The following is a 16,949-nucleotide window of genomic DNA, read 5'->3' as shown; positions in this document are numbered from 1 at the left end:
AATCCATTTACCTGGGTCTCCCAAAGTGCTGGGATCATAAGCTGGGATTATATATGAGCCACTGTACCAGACTGTTAGAGCCTTTTTGACAAAGAAAATGTTCTGAAGGATGAACCACTAAACAAACAGGAAGTGTTGGCCCATCCTTAGTAGGGCTCTTGACGGAGGTTCTGTATTCTATTTCCAAATACTTTTCTTTCTGTCTCATTCCTAAGGGTCTGTCTGCAGTGTATTAGGTAATGCACTGCCCCGTGTTCACCTCATACTGTATTGGCTCTGAGGAGGCGCGATCATTTCCCAGTCCCATTGCCCGCTGGACAAACAGGGATATTAAGGCAGCTTGTGTGTGTGCATGTATTTTTCCCCCTTTGAATGTGGATGTTTAAAGCCACCTCCTTTTCCAGAACCATCACTGTACTTTACTTGAATGGTATTGGTTGATTACAGAGGCGTACTTATAAACTGAGAGTCCAATAAATGTTGTTCCTCATTGTTGGAGGTGTTCAAAATGGTTACTGGGCAGTTATCAGTGTTGTAATGGTGGTGTGGCTTTAGGTACACCTAAGTTCCAGTGTAACAAATTAAGAAGCCAACACAATGTTAGGATGTATTTACTGTCTTCAGTGCGCCCTTATCCTCCCACATGCCTTTTCTCTATACTTTCTCAGTAGCAAAGGTGATGTGTTCGGGCAAGCATCTTTTGGAACATGAGGGAGACTGGGGGTAACTTGTTCCATGATTTTAAACATCAATTATTATTCTGTATGCTTTGGTGCTGCGGTTATAAGTTAGTAGATGTGAGAGAATATTGGGATGGCCTAGGAAAGCCGGTGAAAAATGAAAAAAAACTTGTGAGACCTACAGAGTAAAAGTTTATTATTGTTGTTATGATTTTGAGACAAAGTCTTGCTCTGTCACCCAGGCTGGAGTGCAGTGGCGTACGATTTAGGCTCACTGCAACCTCCACCTCCCGGGATGAAGTGATTCTCCTGCCTTAGCCTCCCAAGTAGCTGGGATTACAGGTGCCTGCCACCACGTCCAGCTAATTTTTGTATTTTTAGTAAAGATGGAGTTTCACTATGTTGGCCAGGCTGGTTTCAAACTCCTGACCTCATGTGATCCACCCACCTTGGCCTCCCAAAGTGCGGGGATTACAGGCATGAGCCACTGCGTGCAGCCCAGAGTAAAAGTTTAAACAGCAGTAGTTCTAGACAAAAGTCATGAGGAGTGATCTTTTCATAATTTCTAAATTCTTTTAGGGTTATCATTATGGAATATCTGTGACCCAGATGTTTTCCATCTCCTGAGAAGTGTGTAAGATAAAGAAGTGTCTTACACTAAAACCCAAAAAGCAGTGGGTATGTTTATTTTAAATCCAAGGAATCTAAAGACTTCAGTTTAAAGAATAGTGTAAAAGGCAATGTAAAACTGAAAACTCGTCTTTAGAAAATAGAAGAACTGTATGTAAGCAGATAAGGAATAGTATAAACACGTAATAGTGTAAGGTGGTAAAGAAAAATACTTTTTATTTTTTGAAACAGATTTTCACTCTTGTCGCCCAGGCTGTAGTGCAATGGTGCAATCTCGGCTCACTGCAACCTCCGCCTCCTGGGTTTAAGTGATTCTCCTGCCTCAGCCTCCCAAGTAGCTGGGATTACAGGTGCCTGCCACCACGCCTGGCTAATTTTCATATTTTTAGTAGAGATGGGGTTTCACCATGTTGGCCAGGCTGGTCTCAAACTCCAGGCCTCAGGTAATCCACCTGCCTTGACCTCTCAAAGTGCCGGGATTACAGGCGTGAACTACTGCACATGGCCTTTTTTTTTTTTTTTTTTTTGAGAAAGGGTCTCGCTTTGTTGTCCAGGCTGGAGTGTAGTGGCATGATCATGGCTCACTGCAGCCTTGACTTCCTATTCTCAAGTAGTCCTCCTACCTCAGCCTCCTGAGTAGCTGGGCCTACAGGCATGTGCCACTACACCTGGTTAGTTTTTCGTAGAGACCAGTTCTATGTTGCCCAGGCTGGTCTTGAACTCCTGGGCTCAAGTGGTCTGACTGCCTTGGCCTCCCAAAGTGCTGGGATTACAGATGTGAGCCACTGTGCCCAGCCCCTCCTTTGTAATTAATAGGTAATCTATGGGGAGGTACTTTGCAAACTGCAAATATCCTGTTCCTCAGCGAACTTTCACCCCATGGTTTTAGAATCCTGAAGAGCATTTTTATATCATAAACATTTTTTAACATCTTCTCGGATACCAATATCATAAACATTTTTGAGGTAGAGCTCTGTGTGTTTTCCATGCCTTAATTGAAGCCTCCTTGAGAAAATAGTTTGTACTTAATTTTTTTTTTTTTCATTTTTTGAGATGGAGTCTTGCTCTGTTGCCCAGGCTGGAGTGCAGTGGTGCGATCTTGGCTGACTGCAACCTCTGCCTCCTGGGTTCAAGCAATCCTCCCGCCTCAGCCTCCCGAGTAGCTGGGATTACAGGAATGCACCACCAAGTCTGGTTAATTTTTGTATTTTTGTAGAGATGGGGTTTCACCATGTTGCACAGGCTGGTCTCGAACTCCTGAACTGAGGTGATCCGCCACCTCGGCCTCCCAAAATGCTGGGATTACAGGCGTAAGCCATTGCGCCTGGCCTTTAATTTTTTAAATTGATGAATAATAATTGTTTATGCCACCGTGCCCAGCCGCATTATTATTTATTATTGTCAGTGTTCTGTGCAATAGATCACTGCAGCTTATTTTTGTTGTTGTTGTTGTTGTGACGGAGTCTCCCTCTGTTGCCAGGCTGGAGTGCAGTGGCGTGATCTTGGCTCACTGCAACTTCTGTCTCCTGGGTTCAAGCGATTTTACTGCCTCAGCCTCCTGAGTAGCTGGGATTACAGTTACGCGCCACCACGCCCAGCTAATTTTTTGTACTTTTAGTAGAGACGAGTTTTACCATGTTGGCCAAGATAGTCTCGATCTCTTGACCTCGTGATCCACTTGCCTCAGCCTCCCAAAGTGCTGGCATTACAGGCGTGAGCCACTGTGCCCGTCCTATTTCTCCTTTCAAAACTGAATTTTTTTTTTTTTGGGTTTAACAGTTTATTAGGATTTATAAGTGTCATTTTAAAAACAGTCTATTTAAACCATGTAGAAATAAGTATGCAAAAAGTCTGCAAAACAAAACATACTTTAAACGTGTTTAAGTAGACAGATTATCTGAAATTCTGGATTTTTCAGTCACTTCACTGTTATGCTATGGCAGCCAAGTAATCCTTAACTTCAGTTGGAGTAAGTCTTCTAAATCCAGCTTCATTGCAGATTCCAACTTCTATGTTATCCTCTGTCATTTGCCCTTCAAAGCTTTCCTTTAGGGTTAAGATGGCTGTATGAATGGCATCTTCAAGTTCCAGATCTTCATTTATACTTTCTCAAAAAAGGAAAGTTTTGGAAAGTTTTCCCATTCACATAGTTCTTTCCCATTGCTGTAGCTTTCCAGGCAAAGTAAGCTCCAGATGGATCTGACTGAAATAAATATGGTCGTCCCTCATTCCAACCACAAATAAGTAAAGAAACTCCAAATGGACGAACACCACCTGACTGAGTCTATTCTTGCATCACAGAAGCTACTCTCTGAACCAGCTGAGCTGTAGGAATGGGTTCTTGGTACACAAGATAGTACTGTTGAGCTAGCTTTCGGGCTCTGTGCACAGGCACTCTGTAATCGGGGCCCATGCCACTGTACACCAAACCTAATGCTTGGCCATGGGTTCCACTTTGTGTACACTTCGCTCATCATACAGAATGGATTTCTGTTTTTTCTCGGTTGCTAATACCACACCATTTGCAGCTTTAATTCCCATTGACGGGGCTCCTCCAGCTACAGCAGCCGAAGCATATTCAATCTGGACAAGTTTACCAGACGGGCTGAATGTAGTCAGCGAAAAGCTGTACCCGTGCTCCGCCATCTACCCGAAGAGTCAAAACTGAATTTTTGTACTCAACATCTCCCTTTTCGCTCTCCACCCTCTTCTGTCCGTCTCTCGTAACCACCATTCTACTCTGTACTTCTGTGAGTTCCACTCTTTTAGATTCCACAAGTAAGTGAGATCATTTGTGGTATTTGTCTTTCTTGTCTGGCTTATTTCACTTAGCATAATGTCCTCCAGGTTCAGTTTATACTTAAAAATTATGATACAGTACTTTGTAAAACAGTGAGTACTCATTTTTTGTGTTTTTTTTTTTTTTTTTTTGAGGCGGAGTCTCGCTCTGTCGCCGGGGCGGGAGTGCAGTGGCGCGATCTCGGCTCACTACAAGCTCCACCTCCCGGGTTCCCGCCATTCTCCTGCCTCAGCCTCCGAGTAGCTGGGACCACAGGCGCCGCCACCTCGCCCGGCTAGTTTTTTGTATTTTTAGTAGAGACGAGGTTTCACCGTGTTAGCCAGGATGGTCTCCATCTCCTGACCTCGTGATCCGCCCGTCTCGGCCTCGAGTACTCATATTTTTGACTGCCTGATATTATTGACTTCAGCCTGACACCAAATTGCTGATTATATTTCTAATAGTGGATTTTGTGTCTACACTTACAAGAATTGAGCAGATACTTACAGAAGAGTACTGTGCAAATTAGATGTGCAAAGTAGAAAACGTGTCATTAATTGGATGGATTAGGCATTTTGAGTAGTTCACTCAGACCACGGAGATGAGAGTACTGACCTCTGAATATTATGAAAGAATCATTAATAACAATAGCGAAGGCAAGCTCTGACCATCGTCACTGGAAGAACTGAGTCCAGTGTATAGTACCCTTCCTCCATTGTAATTTGCATTTGTGAGGAAAGGACTTTTCTAGGTGGTGCGCATCTTTCACTTTGGACTCTGACATTTTTTGATGTTGGCCTAATACTTAGCCGTGACTCATGGGGTGTCACCTTCAGTCTCTAAGAATCAGACCAGGTTTCTTGTAGATCTTGTCATATTGCCACTTGGAATTTAGCCGGAGGAAAGAAAGTAAGGCACCATTGCAGTTGTTTGGATGGACATCTCAGTCAGGCTTGTGAGAGGCAGTAGGGCAGAGCAGACTGTCCTCATTCTCTCTGGCATTTGTTTTCCACCTGTTCTGAAGATTTTTCTCTGAACCGTATCTTGTACAGAGATGACAGTTGATCATAGAGGTTCCCCTACCCCCAATTTCTGGCTGATTCCTAAAATTTCATCAGTATCAAGAAAGTAATTTATTTGTTCAAATTTTATTACTCAAGAAAAATGCAACTATCCCTGCAGGGAGCTAAAAAGCCAACATCTAAATGATGGCAGCGGTGGCCTGTCTGGATGGGCTACTGCCATGATGCCAGCTGCAGTCGGGGAGGCATGGTCTGCACTGCACACTCCATGGAGCCAGTGGGAGCCAGTAATAGGTGGAAGCCCTGCCTGCTTCCAAGTTGGTGGGGCAGGAGCAGCCGTGGCTACATACCTCGGCATCCCTGTGCTTTTGGGGGCCCAGGAACCTCCCCTGCTCCTGCAAGCTAGAAGTGCCTACTCCCACTGCCTGGCCTCTCCTTGCTCCTGGTGCCTGCTCTGATTTTGGAGCAAAGTTGAGGCCAAGCCTGGGCACCGTCATGACCTGGCTGGGTGTGCATGTGCTAGGGGCAGTGCTGACACACCAGCCCCCTGCTGCCTTGGCCCACTCCACATTTTGGGTGTCCAGGAACACAGAAAGGGAGGCCAAGGCGGAGCTGAGGGCGGCTTCATGCAGGCCTGCAGGCGCCCCTTGGCACGAATAGCCAGGGTGCCTTGATGGCAGCAGGAGGCAGACAGGCTCCCAGGCGGAAATGGGCGGGTCCCTGGTGAATCCCCACCTTCCAGCCAGGGATGGCCTGAAGCCTGGGGCCCAGGCTGCCAGTTCTGTGGACTGGCGTGAGAACGTAGGGTGCTTTTTCCAGGCTGCCCATGGCTTCCCAATGGGCCCATCAGCATGTACTTCCTCCCCTCTGAAGCCCGTGAAAGCCCTGACTCAGCCAGACTTGACAGGATGGCCGACTGCGGGTAGGAGCTTCCCACTCCAGCTCTCCTCTCCACAGAGGGCTGCAGAGACAAAAGGATGACCTGCCTTCAGATAGGAGCTGTCCTCTTTTGGTTTCCTCTCCGCTGAGGACTGCACAGATGCTGGGACGACCTGTTGTGGAAAGGAGCTACCCACTTGGGGTCTCCTGAGAGCTATTGTGTTGCTCAACAAAGCATCTCTTCACCTTGCTTATCCTCCAGTTGTCCATGTACCTCATTCTTCCTGGACGTGGGACTAGAACTCGGGATCCACCCAATGGCAGGACTGAAAGAGCTGTAACAAGCAGAGCTGAAACACGTCCCCAGCTCCCCCCACCCCCAGCTTGCCACGTTGTGAGCAAGAGAAAGAGACAAGAGAGGAGAGACAGAAGAGAAGAGCTGTAGCCCTTTGGGAAGCCCAGACCTAGGAGCTCCCTGAGCCTGGGCTGTGACCCCCTCTTTGGAGCTCTGTGGTTCCTGGCATCTCCAAGCTTCTGGGCACCACCACGTTCCCCAGTGCCTGCATTGGAAGCTGCTTGTAGTATGCCTGGTTCAGCTGCAGCCTCTCAGGGAGCTGGCGCCTGGAGCTGCCCACCCCCTGGCAGCTGGTGTGCCTGGCTGTGCGCCGTGGCCAGAGCCTGTGCTCACTCGACTGTGCACCGCTTGCCACTCCGTGCCTGGCTTGCCCTTGGCGTGCATGGAATCTGTGCTGGTGACACGAGCTGAGCGTAGCCTACCAGGCTGAGTGGACGGAATGGGCCCAGCGGGCCTGAGCAAAACTCAGGCAAAGGCGCCACTGGCCACAGAGGTTTCTGGCTGGCAAAGCGACACCCCAAGTATTCTGTGACATAAACATGAAATATAGAATATTCAGAACTTTGCTGTAATAGCTAGTTGCTAGAGGCTCTCTGCTAAATGAGCCAATAATAAATAAGTTTACCTTTGGGGGAAGGAGAATCCCTGAGGGAGTTTTAATAGCTGGAAACTGTGAACAAGCTTGAGGTGTTAAGACCCTGAAAGAGGAAAGGGAATTGAGTACTGAGAAAAGAAGGGGAAGGGCCAGGTGCAGTGGTTCACACCTGTAATTCTGGCACTTTGGGAGGTCGAGGTGGGTGGATCACCTAAGGTCAGGAGTTCAAGACCAGCCTGGCCAACATGACAAAACCCTGTCTCTACTAAAAATACAAAAATTGGCTGGGTGCAGTGGCTCATGCCTGTAATCCCAGTGCTTTCAGAGGCCGAGGCAGGTGGATCACGAGGTCAGGTGTTCAAGACCATCATGGCCAACATAGTAAAACCCCGTCTCTACTAAAAATACAAAAAATTAGCTGGGCGTGGGGGTGGGCGCCTGTAATCCCACCTACTTAGGAGGCTGAGGCAGGAGAATTGCTTGAAACCAGGAGGTGGAGGTTGTAGTGAGCCAAGATAGTGTCATTGTACCTAGCCAGGGTGACAGAGTGAGACTCTCAAAAAAAAAAAGGAAAAAAGGAGAAGGACATTTTAAAAAAGACATTATGCTGGCCCTAGCTATTCTGGGGGCTCAGGTGGGAGGATTGCTTAAGCTCAGGAGTTTGCGGCTACAGTGTGCTCTGATTGTGACTGTGAGTAGCCACTGCACTCTAGCCTGGACAACCTAGCAAGACCCCATCCATTAAAAAAATAAAAATAATAAAAAAGGAAATAAAAACCGTTATGCTACTCTACAATTTTCATAGAACTAACTATGGTGAAGTGGTCACTGAAATCTGTAGGGCATTTAGAGTTAAGACATCAACTCGGGGCTATGGTTCATGCCTGTAATCCCAAGTCTTTGTGAGTTTGAGACAGGAGGATCCTTTGAGGCCAGGATTTCAAGACCAGCCTGGACAACATAGCGAGGCCTGTCTCTTAAAAAAAAAAAAACAAAAAACGCTATGTGTGGTGGCATGTGCCTGAGTCCCGACTACTTGGGAGGCTGAGGCAAGAGGGTCACTTGAGCTAACAAGGTTGAAGCTGCAGTGAACCAAGATCATACCACTGCACCCCAGCCTGGACAACAGAGTGAGACCCTGTCTTAAAAAAAAAAAAGTTAGAGTTAAGAAATCTGTGTTTTGTTAACCCAGGACTTGTTGAGAGCCATCCCTTTACAAAAGGCTCTTTTCTCTACCTGCACCAGTCATGCCTTCACATTGCCTTGTACCTGTCATATCGATGATATGGAGGGTAGTGGGAGAGTCTATGTAACTATCTTTCTCAGACAAATTATTCCAATCTTTTGCATGCAATCAGGATTTAAAATGAGCAGTTAGTATGTAGGCTGCATTGTGAGGAGGAATGACTTCCAACTTCAGGCAATTCATTGTGGCCATTGTTCCACAGAGAGGCATTTCAGTATTTCTACTAGAGCCTGTGTTTTGTGAAGCTTCGTTGTTTTTGCCAGATGCCATTGGCTCATCTTGGTGAAGTACATGCTATAGAGCTGATATTTTGCTGAGTGTATCCTTGTCAACATTTCGGAAATACTGTTGACAAACTCTTTTCCCACCCCAATGAGAAAATTTTTGTTTTCACTTTCTATGACCAGTTAAAAGAAGATGGATGCACAGTGTTCAGCCAAGGTCAATGCAAGGAAGAGGAGGAAAGAGGCGCCTGGACCCAACGGGGCAACAGAGGAAGATGGGGTTCCTTTCAAAGTGCAGCGCTGTGCAGTGGTAAGTGGAGATGAACCCAGCAGCGGGAGGGTAGAAACCGATACAGCGTTGATGATATCAGTGTTACACGTCTTCTGAAATAATGAAAAGAAGGAATAGTAAGTGTATTTCACAGTTACTGGAAATCTTCTGCCTTTTTACTAGATTACGACTCACAGCTCAGTTATAGAAACTTTACACTGGATTTAGAAAAAGAAATGTTAGGAAAATATGGAAGTTGCGTGTGTATTAGGCTAAAACTATTGAAATATGGCCAGGTGCGGTGACTCACACCTGTAATCCCTGCACTTTGGGAGGCTGAGGTGGGCGGATCACCCGAGGTCAGGAGTTCAAGACCAGCCTGACCAACATGGTGAAACCCCGTCTCTACTGAAAATACAGAATTAGCTGGGCGTGATGGCACATGCCTGTAATCCCAGCTACTGGGGAGGCTGAGGCAGGAGAATTGCTTGAACTCAGGAGGCGGAGGATGCAGTGAGCCAAGATCGTGCCATTGCATTTCAGCCTGGGCAACAGAGACAGACCCTGTCTCAAAATAAAATAAAATAAAAAATAAGTAAATAAATAAATAAAACTAATAAAATAGAAAAATTGGGGCTCTAGGCAGTGTTTTGATCTTCACATCATCTCGTGTCTAGTGCGTTTTTTCTACTGTTTTTTCTCCCTATATCGTTCCTCCATTCTATTACTAGTTATATCTTGGATGAGAACCTTTTTCCATTTATGCCTACCTTATGCTCCTTTATCTCTGGAAATGTATCTCTGTATTTCCTAATTATTGCCAAACCTTAGATGAAAGACCCCATTCCACACTGCCTACCCTGTCTCAGCTTGCTACCCTTCTAAAACTTTCCATAATAAAAACATGTCAGAGAACACTTATACACAATTGAAACTACTGTTGTCAATATTATTATGAAATCTGTGTTTCAAAATCCCAGTGACAGAATTGTATGTTTCTTTAACTGTATTGACCATTAGCCATTGATCAAACTCAGTTTCCACTGGTTAGTTCTAGAGCTTCCCAGCCCAAAGGGTAAAATCTATTAGGAAACAATTAATAGTTATTCCAAATGAATGCTCTGTCTTGAGCAATAAAAGCAAATAATACCCCACAAATAAACAAGTGCCTGCAGGGCTGATATTGATCATAAGGGCAAGTATATATATTTGTTTCTGTTGCATTTGTAACAAATTACCATAATACAAATATACAAATGAATTATCTTACATTTCTGGATATCAGAAATCTGAAATGGGTCTCAGAGGACTAAAATCAGGGTGTTGGCGGAGCTGGAGCGTCCAGGGGAAAGTCCGTCTTCTTGCCTTTTCCAGTTTCTAGAGGGTCCCCATATTGCTTAGCGCTTGGCACCAGCCAGTGCTTACATCACTCTGACCATTGCTTCTGCCATATCTCCTGCAGATTCTGAATGTCCTAGTCCCTTTTCACTAACAGGGACTCTTGTGATTACGTTAGGTGGACCCAGATAAACCAGAATAATCTTCCTGTCCTTCAAATCCTTTATTTAATCATATCTGCAAAGCTTCTTTACTGTTTTTATTTTTATTTATTTTTATTTGTATTTTTGAGACAGAGTCTCGCTCTGTTGCCCAGGCTGGAGTGCAGTGGCGCGATCCCAGTTCACTGCAACCTCTGCCTCTTGGGTTCAAGTGATTTCCCTGCCTCAGCCTCCCAAGTGGCTGGGATTGCAGGTGCCCACCACCATGCCTGGCTTACTATTTTTATTTTTATTTTTAGAGTAAGGGTCTTGCTATGTTGCCCAGGCTGGTCTTGGACTCCTGAGCTCAAGCAGTCTTCCTACCTCGGCCTCCCACAGTGCTAGGATTACCAGGCATGAGCCACTGTGCCTGGCCTGCAGAATCTCTTTTGCCATGTATGGTAAAACAGTCACAGGCTCCAGGGAATGGGTGTGGCCATCTGTAGGGGGGCGTTATTCTGCATACTATAGTAAATAAGCTCAGAAAATGACTCAGCAATCAACAAAACAGGGCATTGTTAGTTTCTGAATATTTCTTAGAGAATTCAGATTGAAGAAATGGTGGTACCAATTCAGCAACATCACGTGGAGTAGGAACATGTTATAACCAAATAGGTGATACTGTCAGCTAATCAGCCAATCACTGTAGCTAGGAATAGAGCAAAGGAAGTCAGTCTTTTCAGTGGAATGAGCTCTGAGAAAACTTAAATTTCTTGGTCTTTAAACTCTGGGGAGTCTTTTTTTTTTTTTTTTTTTAATTCTTCTGGGGAGTCAATGCTTTAAATTCCTTTGCTTCATCTATTCATGTGAAATCAGTGCAGTGACTTGCTACCTGTTCCACATTCCTCCCTGAAACACACAGGCTATTTAGCATAGGCAAATGGTCGAAGAGCCACCCAACAGCCTGGACCAACCTTGGTGAGGAGGGGTGTCTGCTAGTAAATGTGCCAGTCATCTCACTGTGTGCCTGTACTTTCTAGCTCTGAATCTCCTTTGAACGCTATAACAAAACAAGACTTTTTCTTTTTTTTAACAGCTTTATTGAGTTATAACTGACATATCATTTACAGTATACAATTCAGTGGTTTTTAGTTTAGTCACAGAGTTGTGCAACCGTCACCACGACCAGTTTTAGAATTTTTTTCTTTATTTTTTTGAGACAGGGCCTTGGTCTGTTACCCAGGCTGGAGGGCAGTGGTGTGATCATAGTTCACTGCAGCCTCAACTTGCTGGGCTCAAACAGTCCTCTCACCTCAGCCACCCAAGTAGCTGGGAATATAGGTGCACGTCACCATGCCTGGCTAATTTTTAAATTTTGCTTTTGTAGGGATGGGGTCTCCCAGCGTTACCCAGGCTGCTCTCAGTCTCCTGGATCAAGCGATTCTCCTGCCTCAGCCTGCCAAAGTGTGGGATTACAGGCGTGAGACACCAGGCCTGGCCTGGGATATTTTTATCACCCCAGAGAGAAGGCGTCTACTCAGGAGAAGTCACTGCCCGTTTCCCCCCAGTCTCTCCAGCCTCTGGAGACCACCAATCTGCCTTTTGATTCTGTGGATTTGCCTGTTCTGGGCGTTACGTACAAATGACATCATACAGTATGTGGTCTTTTGGGGCTGGCTTCTTCCACTGAACATGTTTTGAAGATTCATTCATATGTCAACATCTATAAGTACTTAATTATTTTGAGACAGAGTCTCGTTCTGTTGCCCAGGCTGGAGTGCAGTGGTGTGATCGCGGCTTCCCAGGTTCAAATGATTCTCCTGCCTTAGCCTCCCGAGTAACTGGGACTACACAGGCACCACCACTCCTGGCTAGTTTTTGTATTTTTAGTAGAAATGAGGTTTTACCATGTTGCTCAGGCTGGTTTTAAACTTCTGACCTCAGGTGATCCGCCCACCTCAGCCTCCCAAAGTGTTGGGATTATAGGTGTGAGCCACCACATCTGGCCAGTACTTCAATTTTTTTTTATTGGCAAATAACATTCCATCATATATCACATGCTACTTTTTAGTTATTCATTCTCCAGTTGACATTTGGGTTGAGTAAGCAAGATTTTATTGCATTTTATTTATTTAGTTTTGAGACGGAGTCTTGGCTCTGTCGCCCAGGCTGGAGTGCAGTGGTGTGATCTCGACTCACTGCAAGCTCCATCTCCTGGGTTCATGCCATTCTCCTCCTGCCTCAGCCTCCCGAGTAGCTGGTAGTACAGGCGTCCACCACCATGCCCGGCTAATTTTTTGTATTTTTTAGGAGAGACGGGGTTTCACCACGTTAGGCAGGATGATCTCAATCTCCTGACCTCGTGATCTGCCCACCTCGACCTCCCAAAGTGCTGGGATTACAGGCGTGAGCCACTGCTCCCGGCCTTTATTGCATATTTACAATGCGCTAGTATGGCAGTAGGTGGTAGAGGTGTAAATGAGATGTGAGCATAGAGTAGAATTCTATAGCCTAGAGCTCACTAACTTTTTTTTTTTTTTTTTTTAATGGGGACTCGCAGGCAGGCACGGGGTCTCACGCCTGTAATCCCAGCACTTCAGGAGGCCGAGTTGGGTGGATTACGTGAGGTCAGGAGTTCAAGATCAGCCTGGCCAACATAACAAAACCTTGTCCCTACTAAAAATACAAAATTTAGCTGGGCGCAGTGGTGGGTGCCTGTAATCCCAGCCACTCAGGAGGCTGAGGCAGGAGAATAGCTTGAACCTGGGAGGCGAAGTTTGCAGTGAGCTGAGATCTTCCCCCCCCCCCCCCCCCTGGGCAAAAGGGGAAACCTTCTCCCAAAAAAAAAAAAAAAAAAAAAAAAAGAAGGCCCAGGCAGGTCTTAAACTCCTGGACTCAAGCTGTCCGCCTGCCTCTGCCTCCCTGTGCTGAGGTGACAGGCGTGGACCTCCACACCTGGCTGAGCTCATTAGCTTTAGAAAAGCACTTTTCCTGCAAGTAAAGAAAGGAATAGGAAGGATCGCCAAGTATTAGATACCTGGGTTGGCGGGTCGGGATGAAATGGATAGAAAAGAGACAAAAGAGTTAAGAAGGAAAAACTTTATGGTTATTTGGTCTATAAGTATAAATCATTTACTGATACAGATGTTTCTAAAGGTTCAATCAAAAGGATCACAAAAGTATTTATAAAACATAAGACATTTAGCTTATCTTAATATATATCAGGCTGGACGCAAGTGGCTCATGCCTGTAATCTTAGCACTTTGGGAGGCCAAGGAGGGCAGATCACGAGGTCAGGAGTTTGAGACCAGCATGGCCAACATGGCGAAATCCCGTCTCTACTAAAAATACAAAAAAAATTAGTGGGGTGTGGTGGCGCACGCCTGTGATCCCAGCTACTCAGGAGGCTGAGGCAGGAGAATTGCTTGAACCCGGGAGGCAGAGGTTGCAGTGAGCCAAGATTGTGCCACTGCACTCCAGCCTGGGCGATAGAGTGAGACTCGGTCTCACAAAAAAAAGAAAAAAAAAAAAAAGAAAAAAGAAGAATCCTTAGAAAGTAAAAAGTACTGGGACGACAATATCAAATTCTAGTCTCATATTATTTGAATTATGTCCATTTTCCTGTTAGTGTGGATGCTAGAATCTCTCCTTTTCACTGAAATTTTGAGGAATAGTGAAATAATGTGTGTGAATATAGTCTGGAAAAAGTTGTTATGGAAGCAATATTGCATTCAGAGACAATTCATAATTTGGGGACTGTTGATTGCCATTATAACTTTTAGTCGCATACATTTGGAAAGTTTATATAGCATTTTAGAAGCTAACCTCTTAGATTAATAGAGGTTAATCTTGTTACCATGCTGAAATCTGTGTTCTGTAGGATACAAGAGGAAATGAGCTAATGACAAATTTGTTGAGTGCCTACTTTTGTGATAGTGCTAATTACTTTGCAGATGCTACTTTGTTTAATCCTCATAGTACACTTGTAGGGCAGGTATTGTTGTTTTCTATTTTATGGAAGATGAAAGCTTTAGAAACTTGCGGTGATTTCACAGCTATTAAATGATAGAGTTGGGATTTAATCTAAATTTTTCAAGTTCTAACCCCATGCTCTTTCATTTATACCTCACTGCCAGATAGTCTGAAGGCTTGAAAGCAATACTGTGGGGTTCCCTTGAGGTTAAAATGAACAAGATGTATTTTAGGAGAACATAGACATATTTAGTCCTACTTTTATAAACCTCAGCTTCTAGAGACACTGTTGAGAATAACACTGTTTTAAAAAATACTACCTTTTCTAGCTGGAAACAACTCTAGAAAAAAAGATTCTGTTGGTTTATTATAGCGGCACAGTGTTAGGTTTCACTCTCTATACTTAGGAGAAACGGATTCAGCACAAACCCCAGCCAGGAAGGACAGCTGTATTTGTCTTCTACCTGGGAATAGACACAGAATGTGAAGAAGACTGAAGAAACAGTTGTGAAAGATAAGATACGTAAAATACCTTTTTTTCTTTTTTGAGATGGAGTTTTGCTCTGTCGCCCAGGCTGGAGTGCAGTGGCATGATCTCGGCTCACTGCAGCCTCCACCTCCCGGGATCAAGGAATTCTCCTGCTTCAGCCTCTGGAGTAGCTGGGACCACAGGCGCCTACCACGACGCCCAGCTAATTTTTGTATTTTTAGTAGAGGTGGGGTTTCACCATGTTGGTCAGGCTGGTCTCGAACTCCTGACCCCGTGATCTGCCTACCTCAGTCTCCCAAAGTGCTGGGATTCAGGTGTGAGCCACCACACGTGGCCAATATATCTTTTTAAATTTGGGTAAAATTCACATAACATAAAATTCATTATCTTAACCATTTTAAATTATATAAGTCAGTGGTTTGTAGTCTAGTCATACTGTTGTATAACCATCACAACTATTTAATTCCAGAACATTTCATCACCACAAAAAGAAACCCCCTGTATTCATTAGCAGTCATTCCCTATTTCCCCTCCAGCTACCTCCTGGCAACCACTAATCTGCTTTCTGTCTCTACAGCTTTGCCTAGTCTGAACATCTAACATAAATGAAATCATACAATATGTGGCCTTTTGTGTCCGACTTCGTTTGTGTGGCATAATGTTTTCAAGATCCATCCAGGTGGTAGCATGTATCAGTACTTTATTCCTTTTTATGGGTAAATAAAAATATTCCATTGTATGGACATACCATTTGTTTATCCATTCATTGATGGACATTTGGGTTGTTTCTACTTTTGGCTATTACGAGTGATGCAAGTGTGAACATTTTCATGTATAAGTTTTTTGTTTGTTTGTTTTTGTTTTTGTTTGAGGCAGAGTCTTTCTCTATCTCTTCAGATGAGCACGGTGGCACAATCTCAGCTCACTGCAACCTCCACCTCCTGGGTTCAAGCGATTCTCCTGCCTCAACCTCTCAGGTAGCTAGGATTGCAGGCACCTGCCACCACACCTGACTAAATTTTGTATTTTTAGCAGAGACAGGATTTCACCATGCTGGCCAGGCTGGTCTCGAACTCCCGATCTAAGGTGGTCTACCCACCTCAGCCTCCCAAAGTGCTGGGATTACAGGCGTCAGTTACCGTGCCCTACATAGTTTTTTTTTTTTGTTAATATATGTTTTCAATTATCTTGGGTATATACCTAGTAGTATAATTTCTGGGTCATATTGTAATTCTGTTTAACATTTTGAAGAACCGTTTTCCAAAGCTGCACATTATTTTATATTCACAGTAGCAATGTATGACGGTTCTAACTTCTTCACATCCTCAACGAGACTATTACTGCCTGTCTTTTTGCTCATAGCCATCCTGGTTGATATGAAATAGTATCTCCTTGTGGTTTTGATTAGTATCTAGGTCCTTGGTTCTATTCCGAAGAATAACAACACACACACATATCTAAAAATGAATGTCTTGGCTGGGCGTGTTGGCTCAAGCCTGTAATCCCAGCACTTTAGGAGGCCAAAGTGGGTGGATCACTTGAGGCCAGGAGTTCAAGACCAGCCTGGCCGACATGGTGAAACCCTGTCTCTACTAAATATACAAAAATTAGCCAGGTGTGGTGGTGCACGCCTGTAATCTCAGCTAGTTGGGAGGCTGAGGCACAAGAATCACTTGAAACCGTGAGGTGGAGGTTGCCGTGAGCCAAGCTCGCACCACTGCACTCCAGCCTGGGCGACAGAGCAAGACTTTACCTCAAAAAAAAAAAAGAATGTTTCCATTTATATCATTAAGTATATCTTAACTAAACTTATATAAGTGATTTTTTTTTTTTTTTTGAGACAGGGTCTTGCTCTGTTGCCCAGGCTGGAATGTGGTGGGGCAATCTCAGCTCACTGTGACCCCTGCCTGCCTGACTCAAGCAATCCTGCCAGCTCAGCTTCCCAAGTAACGGACTACAGGCATATGCCACCATGCCCGGCTAATGTTTGTATTTTTTGTAGAGACAGGGTTTCGTCATGTTGCCCAGGCTGGTCTTGAACACCTGGGTCCAAGCAATCCACTAGCCTGGGCCTCCCAAAGTGCTGGGATTACAGGCATGAGCTACTGCACCCAGCCAAAACAAACCAAACCAAAACAAACAAACAAACAAAAATGTGTTTTAATGTTAAAACGATTTTAAAAATCTACACTTATCTGAAAACAAAACAGTATCTTCACAGTCTCTGGATTCAGCCCAATCACGATATGATCTTTTTAGAACTGAGCATCACTATAGCCATAGAGAAATTAGAAGAATTATAATTTATATAATTTATATAATTAATAT

General features: G+C 44.6%; 1 protein-coding gene and 1 pseudogene across 2 annotated transcripts in view; one reads left to right on the top strand and one right to left on the bottom strand.

The window, feature by feature from the left end:
- PCYT1A (phosphate cytidylyltransferase 1A, choline) overlaps positions 1 to 16,949 on the top strand; it is a 52,804-nt gene that overhangs the window by 8,649 nt on the left and 27,206 nt on the right. The window contains exon 2 of the mRNA XM_017892194.1: positions 8,594 to 8,720. Coding sequence (XP_017747683.1) covers positions 8,604 to 8,720 — 117 coding nt within the window. The 5' untranslated portion in view covers positions 8,594 to 8,603. The remainder of the gene's footprint in view (positions 1 to 8,593; positions 8,721 to 16,949) is intronic.
- On the bottom strand, positions 3,066 to 4,019 carry LOC108542253 (proteasome subunit alpha type-2 pseudogene; annotated as a pseudogene). Its single transcript, XR_001889205.1, has one exon. The product of XR_001889205.1 is annotated as a proteasome subunit alpha type-2 pseudogene (transcript).

This window comes from Rhinopithecus bieti, unplaced genomic scaffold, assembly GCF_001698545.2.
Source record: "Rhinopithecus bieti isolate Rb0 unplaced genomic scaffold, ASM169854v2 scaffold_21777, whole genome shotgun sequence".
Taxonomy (NCBI): Eukaryota; Metazoa; Chordata; class Mammalia; order Primates; family Cercopithecidae; genus Rhinopithecus; species Rhinopithecus bieti.
Note: the sequence above shows the minus strand (reverse complement) of the source record. Positions and strands in the feature narration are given on the sequence as shown.